The sequence below is a fragment of the Phyllostomus discolor genome, chromosome 7 (genome assembly GCF_004126475.2).
Source record: "Phyllostomus discolor isolate MPI-MPIP mPhyDis1 chromosome 7, mPhyDis1.pri.v3, whole genome shotgun sequence".
Taxonomy (NCBI): Eukaryota; Metazoa; Chordata; class Mammalia; order Chiroptera; family Phyllostomidae; genus Phyllostomus; species Phyllostomus discolor.
Window position 1 is genome coordinate 110,853,339 of NC_040909.2, and position 18,728 is coordinate 110,872,066.

The window sequence follows — 18,728 nt, forward strand, 5'->3', positions numbered from 1 at the left end:
AGTCACGATGTCTCTCCACTGTGAGTGATAAACGGGAGAGGTGAAAACCCTCACCGAGGCAGGCACCATGCAAAGCATGACATGGCTCTGCCCTTCAAGAGATTTTGTTCATAAAATAAATCATTATCTGATGTTACTGTAATTTTTCTTTATCTTCATTTGGACCACTGGGAAGAGACGAGGAACACTTTATTGGAAGCTGGAGGAAAGATGATTCTTGTTATAGAGTGGCAGAAAATTTAGCTGAATTGTGTCCTGCGGTTATGTGGAAAGCAGAACTTGTAAGGGATGTTATTCAGTTGAGGAAATTTCCAAGCAAAGTACTGAAGGTACTCTCTGGATTCGTTTTGCAGTTTATAATAAATTGTAAGAAGAAAGAGACTGGTGGGAAGAACTAAACAAAAATCTAAGCAGAAAATAAAACAAAACAAAAAACCCAGTACTTGATGATTTGGGAAATTTTCAACCTATGCAGATTTCAAAAGATGTTCAAATTAGGAGATGCACACTAGTAAAGCATATTCTGGCAAGAAGGTCAAGGGTGTGTGCCTGGACATTTTGCTACTGCTGAAGAGATTAGGTGTGTGACATGGATCTCCTCAACTCTCTCATATATAGGCCATGAATAGAGAGCAAGGACTGTCTAGGACAGACCTGTGGAGAACCTTCTTGTCTAACGGTATAGATCCCTGTGACATACACAGGAGACCCACAAGGTTTTGAGAATGCCATATGAGCACAAACACTTTCACATTGAAAGTGACAATCCAAGGATAGGATAAAATAAAGGGATGCTGCAGACTCTCTAAATCTACTCCTTAGCTACAAATACGTGTTACCCTTCAAGAAAAGAAAGGGTGACTCAAAGGGTGGAGTATTGGACCCAGATGGCAGAACCTCAAACCAGAGAAGCGTAATGGAATTTCCACTACTGTTGCCTGGCACCAGTGACTGACTCCTTTCTTCCATCCATCTTCCCCATTTTGTACTATCTCTAACGATTATGCTATACCTGTCCCACTATTGTATTTTGGGGGTAGACACCTTGTTTTCTCACTTAATAGTTCTGCAATGGAGATACTAGATTTAGATGATGAGATCTTGTATTTATGAGCTGATAATATTTAGATGAGATTCTTAACTTTGACTTGATGCTGCAATGGGTCTAGACTTCAGGAGATGTTGGGCTAGGGTGGCTATATTTTACATGTAGAATCTGACCAACTCTTCTACCTCCAGTGCTGTCCGTGTGGATGATTGTAACAGCCTTCTAACTAGTCTCCCCGCTTCCACTCTCGTTCCACTGGATTGATTCTCAAATGTGGCCAGAGGAAACTCAAGTCAGTCAGTTATTGATCAAATATTTCTCTTAGAATAAATGCCCAAACCCTCACAATTCCTTCAAGAACCTACCATTGGCCCACCACTCCCACTTCCCCACCCTGTTCTCTGATTTTATCTTCTTAGGCTATGGCCTTCATTCATTCCTTCAGCTTCCCCAAACAAGTGTGTCACTTTGCTGTTTTCAACACACCAAAGGGAGCTTTTCTTTCAGACACTTTGCAATGGGTGGTCACTCTACTTGGAACGTTCTTCTTCCAAATATTCCTGTGGCTCACTCCCTGCGTGGTCCTTACCTCTTTCAAATCTTTACTCAAATGTCACTTTCTCAATGAAGCCTTCCCCAACAATTCTATTCAAAATCACATACACACACCTCAACACTGGCCTCATCTCCTTAGCCGGCTTATTTGTCTTCTATCATACTCTATAATTTACTAATTCACGGTGGCCATTGACTGTTTCCTCCATTAGAATGTAAGCTCTGTGAGAGTAGAGACTTTTGTCTGGTGTATATATTGATTTATAAATAGTATCTAGAACAATACCAGGCACATATTAGTCATTTTTGGCTATTCTCAATCCCTTGAAGTTCCTTATAAAATTTAGTATCAACATGTCAAATTCCACAAGTCACTGTGATATTTATGAATGAATGAACAATCCTAAAAAGCTCATCAGCACCACCACCTACCAAAAAACAAAGACAAAACATGGCCAACTAGTTCCATATCCTTGGAAACTTTTCACTGCTTAGAAATATATACACTAATTCCATATCCCTGTATTTTTAACTGTGAGGCTCCATTTATATGAAAATTTTTTCAATTAACCACAGTTCAATCGATCAAGCCCTTGTTGTTTAAGGGTCAACTTGGCAGTTGGAAATCCACATATGCAGAGGGTGGACTATAGTTAATAGTATGTGAATTACAGCTCAATAAAGTTGTCATAAAATTTAAGAAATAATTGTGGCTGATAGTTTTAGATTAATTAAGAATGAGACAAATTAGGAAATATATGAGAAAATTAATTTAAAATAAAATCCTCAACTTATGACTAAGAATTACTATCCTAATTTGACAGGAATTAAAGTAAGAAAAATTAGTGGTACACATATTCTAAAAAGCTTTCCAATAAATATTTTAACCATATGGTCTTGATCTCTTTAAAATGCAAAAGAATTAGTAAAGTTCAAGTAAAAAAACTAATGATGTATTCTTACATGCTTTATAAAATAAGTAAACAAAGGCTCAGGGAAATCGGTCTAAAAAAATAAAAAGCTTTCCAAAACCCATCCCAAATTTGTCCAATCAAGTCTTTTCCTAATCACCTACCTTAGACTTTTTTTAATCTTAGAAGTTTATTTAACGATCTAACCTGAGATTCGGCCTATGATGAAAGGGAACTTGAAAAAAAGTAAAATAATTATAGGAACAACATACCTTTCCTTCTCTTCACTTGGACAAAATATGTTTAGACAGGATTCAATAACAATTTCTTAGGCTGTTTTCTAAGGTTTTCCTAAGCACTCTTAAGGTTGGCACATCAATATAAATTTTATTTTAGTTTTAAACCTTTTTAAATGACACATATAATTTAGGACCATATTTTCAAATTGAGGTTAGGTGTGTGTGTGTATATAAAATGTACATTCATTTAAAAATCTAATTCATAGCATTTACAATATTTAGGCTATTTATTTAAGCTACTCTGTGAATCTTGTGTTCACTTAGATGGTACGTTTCTTAAATGCCTCATCTTATATAGTTATCATTTCTTTTTAGAATTTATTACAACAATGAATTCAGGAAGTATATTAGTATGTAAATACAATCCACTTTCCCCTGTGATGTATTATCAATCTAAACACAGAAATAGACCTGATTAGAAAAGTTCAATTATTTTAAATGTAATTCCTGTCATTAAAGGCTGGTTTTATTTTGTTGATACTTATTTTAAATATTAATATAAAATGAGTTTTCCCTAAGTTATAAAATGAAGGTGACTTTAGAGAAATATGCATTTAAATTAGAGAATATGCATTAATTACACTGGTAAAGCAAAACTGATAAACATGAAATGTTTAAGCATTTTAGTTATGAAACAGAAACTTTAATTTAAAAAACCTATGTATCTATTTTAAAATAGCCTGTAGCTTTTAAAATGGATGTGATTTTTTTCAGAATAATAACCATAAATGGAGATGCTGTCATTTGCCCTAATTTTTTCTAAGCTCCTTCTTATGAATTCTGTTCATTTTCACAGTTAAACCTTCAGACTCAACTTTTGTAGAGTAAACTGACAAATTGTGAAATATTAGTATTATCTCGGAGACAAAAGGTTAAGTATAATCTGTGAAGTCTCACAGAATTCTAGATGGTATGAACTACAGCTAAATAAATATAAGCCACATGTGGGCAGTACCCACTTAATATTTTATTAGCATAAAGCTAAAAACTTCACAGCAAAAGTTGGTAAAAGAAATCTTGAGTTTACCTTATTTTAATTCCTCTCAAAGAAACTTAAAACAAATCTTCAAATAAATGATCTATAAGAAGTATCAAGTCTGGTCCACATGATTCATGGTTCTACGTACCTGAGGCCACCAGAAACTCTGTAATCAGAGATAGTATGAATTGTGATTATTGGCCAAACACTGCTGTTCAGTCAAAAATAACTTCAGTTAAAATTTCACATTTTCAGTTTCATTTGTTATTTTTGAGACACTGATTCAACAACAATTAGATTTTTCAGATCAGTGGGCCTGGTCACTTTATGTACGGGTGAAATGACTAAGTGTTCACATGTGGCCTGGGGGCTCCTCTGGGCCAGCAACTTGTTGAAATATGAGTGCACAGCATGTATGTGATTACAAGAGCATGGCATGTAGCAAGGACATAAAAAATGTTCCCTGGATAAATGATGACGGAAGTAAAATATTTCTATAGGTAGAAACGTGAAACGCTCTAAAATGTATTTTCAAATTGGTAATGTTTGTTCTGACAAAAGAATGCTGACTGGGGGTTTCTGGCTGCCCCTGAACTGAAGATGAGGCTGACAGAAAAGACAAAGAGGCACAAGCACCCCTACACTGAAGACGGCCACGGGCCAAACGGAGCCAAACCACTGCGCCTCAGTTTACTGAGGGGTTGCAGAAGGAGCCCAGGACTCCCAGTCAGGAGACGGGTGAATCAGGAGCACAGGTCAGTATAGATGAGAGTTTCCTCACTCAGGCCAAGCTAGGAAGCACCAAGATATTTCATCACAGACACTGTGGGTCCCCGCAAGTAGGGGAGACTGGGCCTTCACCCCCAGCTGCCTGAGTACTCAAGAGGGGACCTGCAAACTTGTATGGTGCTGGCACCGGAAAAGAATTTAGCCTGGTGAAAATGTTCTTACAAGACCCAACATACGCCCCTGGAAGTGTGTTAGGGTGGGGGAAACTATTTCTGTAGATGGGAGGCTTGATGGAACAGCCTGTACCTGCAGACAGACATGGGCCACAGAAATAATATATCAGGGAAGGAGAGAATGGGAAATACCTCTCCCACTCCCCCACCCGCCCACTCATTCCCTGAGGCCCTACAAATAGAACATCACCGATTCCCGTGGCTCCAAGTAAGGAAACACAGATTAAAGGAGGAGGGCAGGCTGATGGTCAAGTGCACCCAATGGCCTATCTAGAGAGGGGTTTAAATTGTTGGAAGAGAAAGGAGATGAGCTGCCCATTTCTAAAGGAGGGTTCAGAGAGAAAGGAAGCCAGGATAAGGCTAACTGTTCCAGAAAACCACACATACTGTCCACGTGAGAATCACATCGGCCAAGACATTCTGCAGCAGTTGGAACTGGATTGTGCCGGAGTAGGACACACCGTCTTCAGGTGGCCAGATTCAAATGATGAGCTCTGTCTCTTCCCTCTCTCCTCTAACCCACCCCTCACCCCGGCCCACCTCCCACCCCCATCTTCTAGACCTGGGAGAGGGAAAAGCTTGCCAACTACCTTAAACCACACAGGTGTCCTGCCCTGAGATGTAGGGTAGGGAACAATCAGGTGAGATTTAAGTCAAAGTTGAAATTAAAATTTTAAACTAGTCAGATTTTTACTAAACAAAGGTGACCAGAAATTTGTAGCATTTATCCAAAGGCATAGTTAAGGGACAGAAAAGGGAGCTTAGAGACTGCATGATTCAAAATGGGTTTGGAGGAAAGGTTTCAGGTTTATCCCCAAAGAGTTGTAACGATTTAAACAGTGTTTACATACTTATATATCTGATACACACCCAATTTTTAAAAAACCAAAATGTCACCCATAGTAGATTCTCATAGTAGATTCAGCTGCTACGTGCCTGCTGAAGCTTGGTTCAGCTGATACCCACAGCTAGACAAAGCCAGTCTCCTCTGTCCACCTTAAACTTGGAATTCCCTGTCTCTCTGGGTGATCTCACACATCCTTTCAAGCCAAATACTCCCAATTTCATTGCTTCATCCTATGTTTCCAATTGCTTAGTAGATTTGCATGTCCCACAGACATTACAAACTTAATACATCTACAACAAACTCACTAGCTCACCCCCTCCATACCTTACCTCCAAAACTTGTTCTCCCTTCCTTTTCTATTTTGTATCTTAATTCAATAACAACACAATCAATCTAACCCTCTAAATCAGGAAACTTCTTCACCTTAATCTCCTGCACATGACTGATTATTATATCTAATCTAATCTACATGATTTCTTAAAGGCAGCCTCTCTCCTCCAATTCCACTATCTTTGCCTTATGAACTCTGATAACTTCAAGAGTCTTTAGTCCAACCCTCCTAGGTCTCCATTCTTTCCAATTCCTGTCTATGCTTCCCCTTGACGCTAAAAAAAAGTCTGATAAGCTACTTTCCTGATAGAAATGGTGCACTAGCTATCCGCTGACCACAGGATTAAGGCTAAATATGTGCTAGAAGCCTCAGCTGGGCAATGAAGGCCTTCACAAACTAGCTCACTCTTGGATCAGAACCAATATTACTCTGTTCAGTGGGCATTATCGCCTTTAGGACCTGTTCTCTGGGGAGGTGTGCAGAAAAGCCTTCCATGTGGGCTACGCCAACTCACCTTGACCCTGCATCTCTGCCTGGCCCATGCCTGAACTTTATTCTAATGGTCCCAGTTTGGGTTCTGTGCCATGGTTTACCTGTCTCCTCTTTCTCTTGATTTAATAGCTTTATCTTATAATTCAAAGTAACCTCTTCACTAAAGGCTTAGTAACAGTATAATAAATTGTTAAATTACAGGGCAAACTCTAAAGTTATATTTCCTAGGTTCAAATTTGGCTCTGCCACCTAGAAGCTAGGAGACTTTGACCGCCAAACTCAATCTTTCTGTACCTTAGTTTCCTCAGTTGTAAAAAACGAAGGCTGGGGCAGTGTGGGATAATAATATGATCATCAAAGGATCTTCGTCGAAACTGCTTTGAAATGTACTGAGCACACAGTAAGCTCTCAATATGTAGCAGCTACTGTTTTGTTTTCTGTTGTCTTTTTTAAAACAATATTTAGTTTATTAGCCAGATGTAAAACGACAGAAAAATTCTGACCAGTAAAATTATACCTGCAGACAAAAATGTACATACCTTTAAGAAATGGCTAGTTGGAAAAACATGCTGAAGTTTTAAACTTAATGCAGCTGCCTATCACGAGTCATGGCATAGTACCAACACAAATGGAAGCCTGTTTTAATGTGGAGTCAAGAGGGAAAAAATGAATGACTACAGAGCAAGAAAACACTCTTATAGGTGAGAGCAACTGAGCTCATGGCTGACTAAATTCTAAAAAAGATGCTTTAAAAACGACAACGATAGTCTAAAGAGCTGCTGCTAAATGATGACCACTGGACTGCTAAGGGTTGCTGCATAATAATAATGTCTGGCCCTGGCTGGTGTAGCTCAGTGGATTGAGCACGGGCTGTGAACCAGGCATTGCAGGTTCGATTCCCAGTCAGGGCACATGCCTGGGTTGCAGGCCATGGCCCCCAGCAACCACACACTGATGTTCTCGTTCTCTGTCTTTCTTTCTTTCTCTCTCTCTCTCTCTTTCTCTCTCCCCCTTCCCTCTCTAAAAATAAATAAAATCTTTAAAAATAATAATAATTTCTGTAACTGAGACATTTAAAGAATATTTTCTAGAAGATTATATCTATAATTCTATAAAAAAGGAGAATGGAAAAATGATTTGTTTGCAGACATTAGCTACATACAATTCACTGATTTCTGCAAATCAAGGAGGCACTTATCTGCATCTTGTTTCTACTGCGCCTCACACAGATCCGCTAAGGGAAGCCTTCCAGTGTACACAGTCAAGGCAAGATGATGAAATGTTTGAAATCAAAAGTAAGGCAATTTCAGACATTTTGTACCATCAATGAAGTTCTAATGAGTTAAAGACAGTAAATGTCTTTTCATTAAAGAATATAATCACGAAAATGACTATCTGTTTTAGATTTCCCTTTAGCAATGACAATCCACAACTGACGACTCTTTTCATTTGACTACTTAGTAAAGGAGTATGGCTGGTTATTAGCCTTTTACATACTTGTATATTTGCATCCTTGGTTATTATGTAGCTTCACCTGCATTCTCACATTATGACAGACAGTTAAAAACTAAACTGGAGGACTACAGATTACAACCTGATACTCTAACCCAGGTTGCTGAGCCTTTTCTAAGACACCTTAATAAATTAACAATAGCTTTACTTGCAACAGTATACTATCCAATTAAACATGTAGCATGCCTTAATTCACAAAGAAAAAAAATAGTTCCTTTGTTAAGAATCATGAAAATAAATCTTCAAAATAAATTAATTATCTGTCCTCCAAAATTCTTTCACCTATTACTAACCATTAGTTGGATATCCTTTACATATCTCCTTACTATCTGTCTATATTCCTGGGAAGAAGGTGTTTTCTGCTACTGATGGACAAAATTACAAACCAAAACTAGTTTGGCGCTTTTTTAAAAATTAAAATAAAGACATTATTTTTTGGAAAGTCTTCCAACATGATGAATCCAACCTAATGGAAGTTTTCTGTTTCAATGAGTGAGTGGCATACGGAAAAGCTGCCAACCTACTGTGAGGACGGGAGAGAAAGGTATCGGTAGTGGTTTTTACCCAGGCCATCAACTCTAACAAGCCCCCAGAAGACTAGGTACTTCCTCCTGAAAGACACACGTCAGGAAGTGGGATGGAAGTTAGTTGTAGGAAGGGTTCTGACACGACACCACTGTGTGTGTTCTGAAAACCTGGACTAAGCTGGAAAGTACAAAAATAATTTCAGATTTAAAACACTCATTTAGGACAGTGGAAGTAAAAAAGAACTGCTATCAACATAACTTGTACATGCGTCACCAGCAACCTCAATCGATCCTAACAGAGTACTTGAAAGCGAACGGTTTATTTCAGGAAGCAAACACCTTGGGGTGTCAGTCTAACAGCAAAAGGTAATAAATCACATCGTCCACTCTTCGTTCTTAATATTGCTTTCGATGTAATCCCCCCTTGATTACTGACTGAACATTCGGAATGAGGTTATGAACGTAAAGTCCACATAGTCAGAACAACTCCCGCAGACACCAACATTAGTCATAACATACGCTTGGAGTGCAGTATCTTCATTTTAAAGTAGCCAATTTTTCAAAACAACCTTTTAAATAAATGGCATTCCCCCCTCCCCTCTTTGTTTGTTGCTTTGTATTAACGGCATTTTTAAAAGAAATTAGTATTAGCAAAGTTTATGCTTTTTAGAATTCTTTTTGGTAAGTCATTTTTTTTCTTTTTGCCATGTGCTTTAAATATCTTAATAAATTCCAACATGGTGACAAGAAACCACATACTGCACCTGTGCGTTCTCTTAATTAATCCAATAAGTACAGGCCTGCTCACTTTAATTTGTAAAGGAAATGATGATATAGTGCATTTTAACTTAAGGTATTAATTACCTAAATAAGCGGAATTAGCTTAATGTTTCAGTAGACGATGCAAGTAAAAATTTCTGAAATTATGGAAGACAAACAGCACATTTAGGAATAAGAAAGCAAAATGCTCCTTCTACCTCAGGTGGCCAGATGGACTAAATGATACTGAGGGGAAAAAATAACCAGTGTGGCAGTTCAGCGACACCAAAGTTTTTGTGTTTAACTACTAAAGAATCAATTAAATCCAGCTTAGTTGCCCAGTGACTAACTTCTAACAATTTTTTCTTCTTGTAAATAAGTGTATTTGAAGAAGGCACCCTCCTTTCAAAACAAAGCTTATGAGTGTCTTAAATGCCTCAGTAGATTGATGGCCAAAGTCTTATAAATATTCTGCATGGACTAGACAGTCACATGGTGCGGCTGCGCACACGCCACACCATCTGTGGGATATGGCTGCCAGTACAGATTTCGTGAGCTGGCAAAGGACTGAACAGTCAAGAGTTCTGCAAGTATTTCAAAGCGCAGGCTTCTCATTAATTTTAATTTCCTGTTGGCTCTATGAGGAAAGAGTGAGTTGTGAAAGCACAACGCGCCACATACACTCAAGTTCATGCCACACGTACACCTGTAATCATAAACTCCCATCCAGGGCTCTCCACTAAAGCATTCGAGATGCTGCATTTATTTCTTTTTTACCCTAGAAGAAATAAACCTGAACTATCTCTAGTTATCTTTTAATGCTTTATCACTCTTGCAAACATCTGGAAATACTTGACAATAATCATTTAATTAATGCAAAGCTAATTGATGACAATACACTTAACTACTTCACTGGATGAAGTGGTTTCACTCAATGCGGGGCTGAAGAGAACAAGAAGTTCTTTGACTAAGGAGAACACTGTAAGGGAAGTTTCTAACTGACACATCTTTGCAAAGCAAGAAACATTATTGTGTTTAAGTAAATAATGCAGTTGGTAGTGTACAGCTACACTGGTAAACACTCACAGAGGCTGCTGGCTTACGCTTTTCTCTCAGGACTTTCCCCAGAGCCTGAGTTGCTGAGGGCTTTCCAAAGAGCTGGCGTTGCTGCAGTGTTTTGGGGGCCCTTGTACTCCACCACTGTCTCCACTTTATTACCCTGCACAACTGCTGGCTGCTCCAGGAGGGTGGAAAGACCCTGAGAAAACATTTCTCCAGCACTAGGGATGATCCCTAAAATGCCCAATGTGGCTCCAGCAGCAGGGCTGGTACCTTCTCTGGATTTACTGCTTTCTGCGTTTTGGAGCAGTGAGGTGTTTTGTAGTTGTTGTTTGCATGTGTTTTTGTTGTTGTTTTTCTTTTGGGTTTGCCTATAACCATACTGACTTGCCAATCCAGGAATCAGAGGTAAGATTGTAAAAAAATTAGAAAAGTCCAAGACAAATTTACGCTTAGAGGAGAGGACTTCTTCCTTCTGACACAACGACTGAGATTTTTTATCCAATGCTGCCCTGGAGAACTGTGTCCCTTCGCTCAAAAGAATGCCGCCTATTAAAAAAATATTGAAGAATCACAGTAACAAAGAAATGTTAACTTACAATTTAGTTTGAGTCAAAAACAAACAATGGTTAATATACTGAATTTCTCTTATACTAGTAATTATTGTCAATCTGATTTCTTCTATTTTTAATTTGGAATGAATATAGTGGGTTAACAGATGTCTTTTTTAAAGTTTCTGTTCTTTTTCCAAAATCTTTATGTTACCCAAAATATATCTATTTAAGAATAGATACTGCAAAACATGATCGACACACTCTCTACTTAACACTAACCAATCTGGAGGCTAAGGCTGTTTGGAAATAATTCTGACAAAAACTGAAACATTAGACTAGTGCTATAATAAACAGATTTGCCTTCTATATTTGTTTTATAAATCTTCACAGGCACACCCAAAACAGAACTTTCTTAGTAGTGTTCAAATAATTGATCCAATTAGCCCCAATACATTTTCTCCTATCTTTATGATACCCCCAAATTGGTAAACATAAATTAATTCTCCCATTATCTCATTACATGCAGGAGTAGAATATGAAACAAGAGCTCAGAGAAAATCCAAAGGACACATGGTGAAAGAAAACACACACATTATGTTGCAGAGAGGCTTTAAGATCAAGAATGTGTCCTGCTCTGCACATCTGTCCAGCAGGTGCCTCTGAGTAAGTGCTGTCCTTTTGGAACCTGCTCTGAATATGACAAAAGACAATGAAGTGTTCTCTTTCATTTTTCTTTCTTAAGACCTATTTTCCTCAGTGCAGAAGGATAAGATTTCTACATCTTGGAATACGGTCAGAACAACTTGGGGTTATTTTAAGCAACTTTTATTTACAAGACATAGGAACCACATAAAGCTCAGTTGTTTTGGAAGGTAGCCCTGAATACATCACATAGGACGATAAACCCATAAACCTTAGTACACTGTTTACTTTGATGAGTCAATTTTTTAAACATTATACATCCAATGTATGATGGAATGAGTGAGACCAGACTTCCCTTATCATTACTGGCTGGTGTCTTAAGTGGAAATCTGTCTTTGTTTGCTTTTACTGCATTTCCTTACTTTGTAAGCAAAGTATTCCATCAACCTCTTTGCGCTTTGCCTACCCTTTTCCTACCCTCTTTTAAGCTCCTCCTACACACTTTTCTTTGTATTTTACCACACTCACTACTACTTCTAGTAATTCTTTATTCATCTGGCATTCCTTCCTTTACTTATCTCCTATTTATTCCCATTTACACTATCCTCAGGAGCTATTTCAAACATTCTCCACTTCCCACAAAGTGATGAGAGGGTCGGGCAGTTCCCGTTGACAGGTGTAGTAAATGCTGGAGAAGGGAGAGCGGCTCTAGTCCAGTCCCTCTTTTCCTCCCTTTTAAGGCTCTGTGCCCTGTGGAAGTTGGAAAAGAAATAATCCTGCAAACATGGGGTCCAGGCACAGGATCTCTTGAAGCCTCTTTCCTAATGTATTTCTTTTTTTTTTTCTCTTTCACTTTCTATTGTTTTGTTACTCACCTTAACCAAAATAGTACTCTTTAATCTAGTAAGTCAGCTATTTCTGCTGATTAACCTTTGGCAATGTATCCTACATCTATCCCTGGTTTTGTTTCTTTTTCTCCATTTTATTACTCCTGGACTTGCAATGGAGTTATGTCCCAATGAATCCATCATAAGTGAAAGTATCAAATCAATACGCACATGCATTTAACACACCTAGCCTACCCGAACAGCATAGCATAGCCTAGACTATCTTAAATGTGCTCAGAACACAATATCCCAAAGACACAGTAACACAGCTCAGTGCAAAGTACCAGCTGTTTACCCTCATGAGCACGTGTCCGACTGGGAGCTGCAGCTCACTGCCACGGCCCAGCATTGTTGAGAGAGCACCTCACTGCATATCGCCAGCCCAGGAAAAGATCAAAATTCCAAATTCAAAGTATGGTTTATACTGAATGTGAAAGGTATCATTTTCACATCATCTAAAGCTGAAAGTCATACGTCAAACCATTGTTAAGCCAAGTCTATTTCACATAACAGGTTTCTCCTACCTCCAGTCTCTCCCTATCAATCAAATGCTGCATGCTGCCATCAAGATTAATATCTTAAACACTTCATCATGTCATTCTCCAACTTGAAAACTTTCAGTGGCTTTCTGCTGTGAAATAGAATTCATACTCTGCCATCTTGCACTCAGGGTCCACACCATCTGACCCTTCCCACTTTATTTCCTTGATTGTTGCAAATGAACTCCATTTCATTGCCACCCAACACAACTGTGGTTTCCTGTTTAAGCTTTTTAATCACATGCATCATTCTTTGTAGTGCCTACATTCCCTCCTTCTGTTATCCCTCCTTCAGTGCTTAGACAAAGCCCCCTTCCAATAGTGTAATTTCACTAACTACTCCAGCCTTTGTGGAGTCCCCTTCTTATGTGAAACCACATGACATCAAAATTATTGTTCCGGATTGCAGCTTCATACTTAATTTATACCTTGCCTTCTTGACTTGATAGATATTATAAGTGTGTGTGTATATATACTCCATAGTGCCTACCACAATCTAAAGCAAAAAGCAGAACATTTGTTAAATTAGTATGTTTTCTAAGTTTAAAAATTTTCAGATAGAAGGACTCCAAAATCTTGAATCTTGATTGGCCTTGTGATGGATTTTCACTAACAAAATACGGCAGAAGTGACACTATGCATATTCTTTTCCCCATCTTACTTTTTTTATTGTGGTAAGATATACTTACCCCAATAAATTAAATTAAAATCCACCATTCTAACCATATTAAGTGCACAGTTCAGCGGCATTAAGTGCATTCACACTGCTGTGCCATGATCACGACCATCTGTCCCTGGAACTTTTTTCATCTTGTGAAACTGGAACTCTGTACCCACTAAAGAGTAACTCCCCATCTCCTCTCTACCCTGGCCCCCGGCAGCTACTATTCCCTACCCATGTGAATCTGACTACTCTACGTACTTCATGTAAGTAGAATCACACAGCCTTTGTCCTTTTGTGACTATTTCACCTAGCATAACATCTGGAAGGTTTGTCTATATCACTGGCATGTGTCAGAATTTCCTTCTATTTTAGGCAGAATAATGTTTCATTGTATGTATATACAACATTTTGTTAATCCGTTCATTGATGGACACTTTTGGTTACTGTGAATGATGTTGCCATGAAAAAGGGTGTACAAATACCTGTTTGAGTCCCTGCTTTCACTTCTTTTGTGTATATGCCCAGAAGTGGAATTGCTGGAACACATGGTAATTCTGGTTAATTTTTTTGAAGGAATGCCGTACTGTTTACCCAAGAGCTAAACCATTTTACATTCCCATCTACAGTGTACAAGGAAGGATTCCAATTTCTCCAAATCCTCACCAACACTTGTTATTTTCTCTATCGCTCTCTCTGTGTATGTGTGTTTATATGACAGTCATCTTAATGGGTGTGAAGTGGTATCTTACGGTTTGAGTTGCACTTTCCTAATGGTAAGTGATGTTAAGCATCTTTTCATTTGTCTATCTTCTTTGGAGAAATTTAACCATTTGTATATCTTCTTTGGAGAAATTTAACAATCACGTGAGAGGCCCTCAAAAGAAGGACTTTGGGAGAAATAGCTATACATTTTCTTAAATGGATTTTTTGTTGTTGAGTTGTGGAAGTGCTTTATATAGGGTGGGGCAAAAGTGATTTACAGTTTTGAGTACGTGAAACACAGTTTATTCTTATATTCTTATTTATTAATTACAGTATTATTTTCCAAATAAAGAACTGTAAACCTACTTTTTCACTACCCTGCACATCCTGGATGGTAATTCCTTATCAAATATACAATTTGCAATGTTTTCTCCCATTGCATGGGTTGCCTTTCTATTCTCTTAGTAGTGTCACCTGACACACAAAAGTTTTAATTTTGGTACAGTCCAACTTATCTATTTCTTCTTTTGTGGTCTGTGCTTCTGGTATCATATCCAAGAAATCACCATCAAATCCAATAGCATGAAGCTTTTCCTCTATGTTTTTTTCTAGTTTTAGTTTTTAAGTATAGATCTATGATTCATTTTGAGTTACTTTTTGCAGATTGTGGAAGGTAAAGGCCCAACATCATTATTTTGCACATGGATATCCAGTTTTCCCAGCATCAACTGTTGACAAGACTATCCGTTCCCCAGTGAATGGTCTTGGTACTACTGTCAAAAATCATTGGCTCTATATGTTTATTTCTGGGCTTTCTATTCTAATCCACTGGTCTATAGAACTGTGTGTTTTGATTACTGTAGTTTTTTGTTTTGATTACTGGAGCTTTGTAGGAAGTTTTGAAATCAAGAGGTAGGAGACCTCCAACTTTGTTTCTCCTTTTCAAGATTATTTGACTATTCATCTGTTGAAATTCCATATGAGCTTTAGGATAGATTTTTCTATTTCTGCAAAAAAAAGTCATCAGGATTTTTATGGAAATTATATTAAATCTATAGATTGCTTTGGAGAATACTGACATTTTAATAATATTGTTTTCCAATCCATGAACGTGAGATGTCTTTCCATGTTTTGGTGTTTTTAGTTTCTTTCAGCAATGTTTTACAGTTTTCAGTGGACAGGTCTTTCACCTCCTTGGTTAAGATTTTCCTACGAGTTCATTCTTTTTGATGCTGTTATAAACAGACACATGCAGACCCTAAGTAGGGCTCACCAGGCCTTACACCTCCTGCTATTACCCTCTTAGCAGGTTACTGTCGCCACCTAAAAACCCCGGGTCAACCTGATAGGGTCACATGGCCTAGCTCACTGTTGGCACAACTGCCAGACACAAAAGTGAGGCAATTTTAGACCATTCGGCTCCAGTCAAGCTGTCAGATGACCACAGCCACTTGCAATGCACCAGATGAGACCAGCAAAAGGACCGCTCAGTGAAACCAAGTCAAACCGCTCACCCACAGAAGTGTAAGCAAATCAGTGCTGTTACTTTAAGCCAGTAAGTTTGTGGGGTGGTAGCAAAAACCAACGGAAACAATTAAATAATTGTATTTAATATTTCTTAACTATGATAATTTATTCATTACTTTGTAGCCTCTTTCAAACTGTTTCTCAGAGGTTATTAAGATTTATTCAAACTCAGGCAGGACAGTTACTTTGATGCTAAATACATAATTCATCATGTATCATCATACATAATTCATTCATGCTCATGAATGATTTAAAGTCTGAATGTCAGCATTCTAAATAATTTATAATTTTTAACAAGTAGATAGCTTAATATTGTACAAGAACTATAGAAATAAGGGAAGTGGGGAGGGTTGGGGGGTGGGCTGGATTGGTAGTAAAAGGGAGAAAACTACTTGAACAATGATTAAAATAAAATAAAAAATTTAAAAAATAAAAAAATAAAAAAGAACTATAGAAATAAAGATTTTATTTTTCTTATTTGTAACTTGAAAGCTTAAAAAACAGTAAGTAAATATTATAATTAATGTTTTCAAGCTAACCTGTGCTATTGCCAATATTTGCTAGCAATTCATACTAAATTTATTAAGGACAGACTTTGAAACCATATTATCTGATTATTTAAAAAACTTAGATAATCACACTACCTAGGAAGAAAGTATTTAAATTAAAAATATTTATAATCCCAAAGCATTTAGAGGCACGCTGACTAAGCAAAATGGCTTAAAATTACCTAAAAATTTTATTTGCTTACAAATAAATGTTATTTATTAATAAATACAGCTATGAAACATTATAGTTCATGTAGAAAAAATAATCCCACAGAATAATATCCAAAAATAACACACTATTTAAAACATGCTAAAGCAAAAATATACTCCATAAAAATTCCTACCGCATTAAAAAATTCATTTTGAGTCCTCGGCTAGTGTGGCTCAGTGGATTGAGCACCAGCCTGCAAACCAAAGGGTTGCCGGTTTGATTCCCAGTCGGGGCACATGCCTGGGTTGCAGGCTAGGTCCCTGGTGAGAGGTGCACGAAAGGCAGCCACACACTGATGTTTCTCTCCCTCTCTTTCTCCCTCCCTCCCCCTCTGTCTCAAAAACCCACAAAATAAAAGACAATAAGAACAACAAAAAATTTCATTTTGAGAATTTACTCTCTCTAGTGTGGAAATAGTTGATTTAGAATGGTTTGTTTGTATTATATGCATTCTTTAAAAGAAATATAAAGACGCAAGACAGAAGGGATAAAGAGAAAATGTAATAATAGCGGTATTAAGGTACAGTTTTATATGCTAACTAGGTAAAAAATAGGATAATTTCTGGCAAACCAACTAGAATTAATACTTACTCAAGTAGAAACAAATTCAGTTAACTTTTAAAGTTGAGACAAATTTCTCTATGTCATAAATGTCTTTGTATCATTTGTTTTAGAAACTGAATTTACTGTCAGAAGTATCTCATATTTGCATTATTAAAAATATCTTTTGAGATGGTTGTCATTTTAATTTTAAAAAGTCCTAAATATTTCTCTAAGTGTGGGCTATGATTTATTTAACTATAACCAATCATTTACATTTCTCTGCAAGTACATTTCTACAGGAAAACTACAACTGCACCTTCCCCTACTCACATTTATGACTATACATTGAATATCAAAATAGTCTACAATTTTATATGTACACGAGACTGTGCTTCTCAATCTAACAATAAAATAAAGGAGGAAACACAAGTAAGAGAATTAAAATGTACTTACAAAGTCGAAGTCTCCATCTTGAGGAACTTTCCAGTTATCAGGAAAAACATTTTTGGACATGGGGAAGGGTTCATGCATGTTCTGATTACAGTTTTCATGACTCTTATTCTTGAAGTCCTGTTTATCAAAGTAGTCCATGAAAGACGGTCTTTGTACTTGTGGGGACGTTGCATTTCCTTTGGTAAACAAAGAACAAGAGGAGGGCCTAAGTTTTCACATTTCAAGAAGTATGATTTTTATTGAAGTGTAATTTTTTATTGAACTATATAATAAATTTTCACTGGTTAGGTTTAAGGCCAACATAGTCGATTTAATGAAGAACAAAGTAAAACAAAATAAGACAAGAATGAAAAAACAAATATATCTAGGCCAAATAAAAATTCAAATGACTAGGCAGAGATCTGCAATATTCTTAGGTTGTAGAAACATTTTAGGATTTTGGCAGATCTTTATCACAATCTTATTTAAGATAATTTCAGATGTATTTGAAATCTGCCAGTGCAGGCCAATTTTTAAAACCTGTTTTATTCCGAACAGCTAGGCCTGAATTGTTCTTGTCACTGTGCACCACTGTCAGCTATAAAAGGTTATGAGGACTCACCCAGGTTCCTCCTTTATCTCTTCACTTCCTCTTAGTCTCTTTTTTACAGATTTTTTTCTTGTTTTTCTTAAAGTATATTTTATTGATTATGCTATTACAGTTGTCCCAACTTTTCTTCCTTTTATCCTCCTCCCTCCAAAATTCCCCACCACCACCACCTTAGTTCATACCCATTCTTTGGCTTCTCCATTTCCTAAACTGTTCTTAACCTCCGCTTGTCTATTTTGTGCCTACCAATTATATTTCTAATTCCCTGTACCTTTCCCCCCATTTTCTCCCTCCTCCTCCCCACTTATAACCCTCCATGTTATCAGTGATCTCCATTTCTCCATTTCTGTAGTCTTTCTACCTAATTCCATCTCCCCGCGGATGCCCATGGTTTCACCTGTCACAATGTTTGTATCTATCTGTGACTTCTGGTTCTATTTCTCCAGCCCAGATCTTGCTTTTAAGTTCTATACCTGACCTCCTACTGCTTACTATTAGACTACTGGAGCTGAGGTGAGTTAGTTGCTTCAGACTTACCAGCTCTAAAGCTAAATTCAAGGTCTTTCCCTTCAAGCTCACTGCTAATCT

General features: G+C 37.4%; 1 protein-coding gene across 2 annotated transcripts in view; it reads right to left on the bottom strand.

Annotated features, from left to right (window-relative positions):
• STK3 (serine/threonine kinase 3) overlaps window positions 1-18,728 on the bottom strand; it is a 252,662-nt gene that overhangs the window by 44,418 nt on the left and 189,516 nt on the right. Inside the window, exons 10-12 of one of the 2 annotated variants that reach the window (XM_036031288.1) lie at window positions 17,552-17,727; window positions 17,127-17,129; window positions 15,219-15,270 (exon numbers count right to left, since the gene is read on the bottom strand). In XM_036031288.1, the coding sequence (XP_035887181.1) occupies window positions 15,256-15,270; window positions 17,127-17,129; window positions 17,552-17,727 (194 nt within the window). In that variant the 3' untranslated portion in view covers window positions 15,219-15,255. Of the gene's footprint in view, window positions 1-15,218; window positions 15,271-17,126; window positions 17,130-17,551; window positions 17,728-18,728 lie in introns of those variants that run through there. The other variant, XM_028533670.2, reaches the window with a different exon arrangement.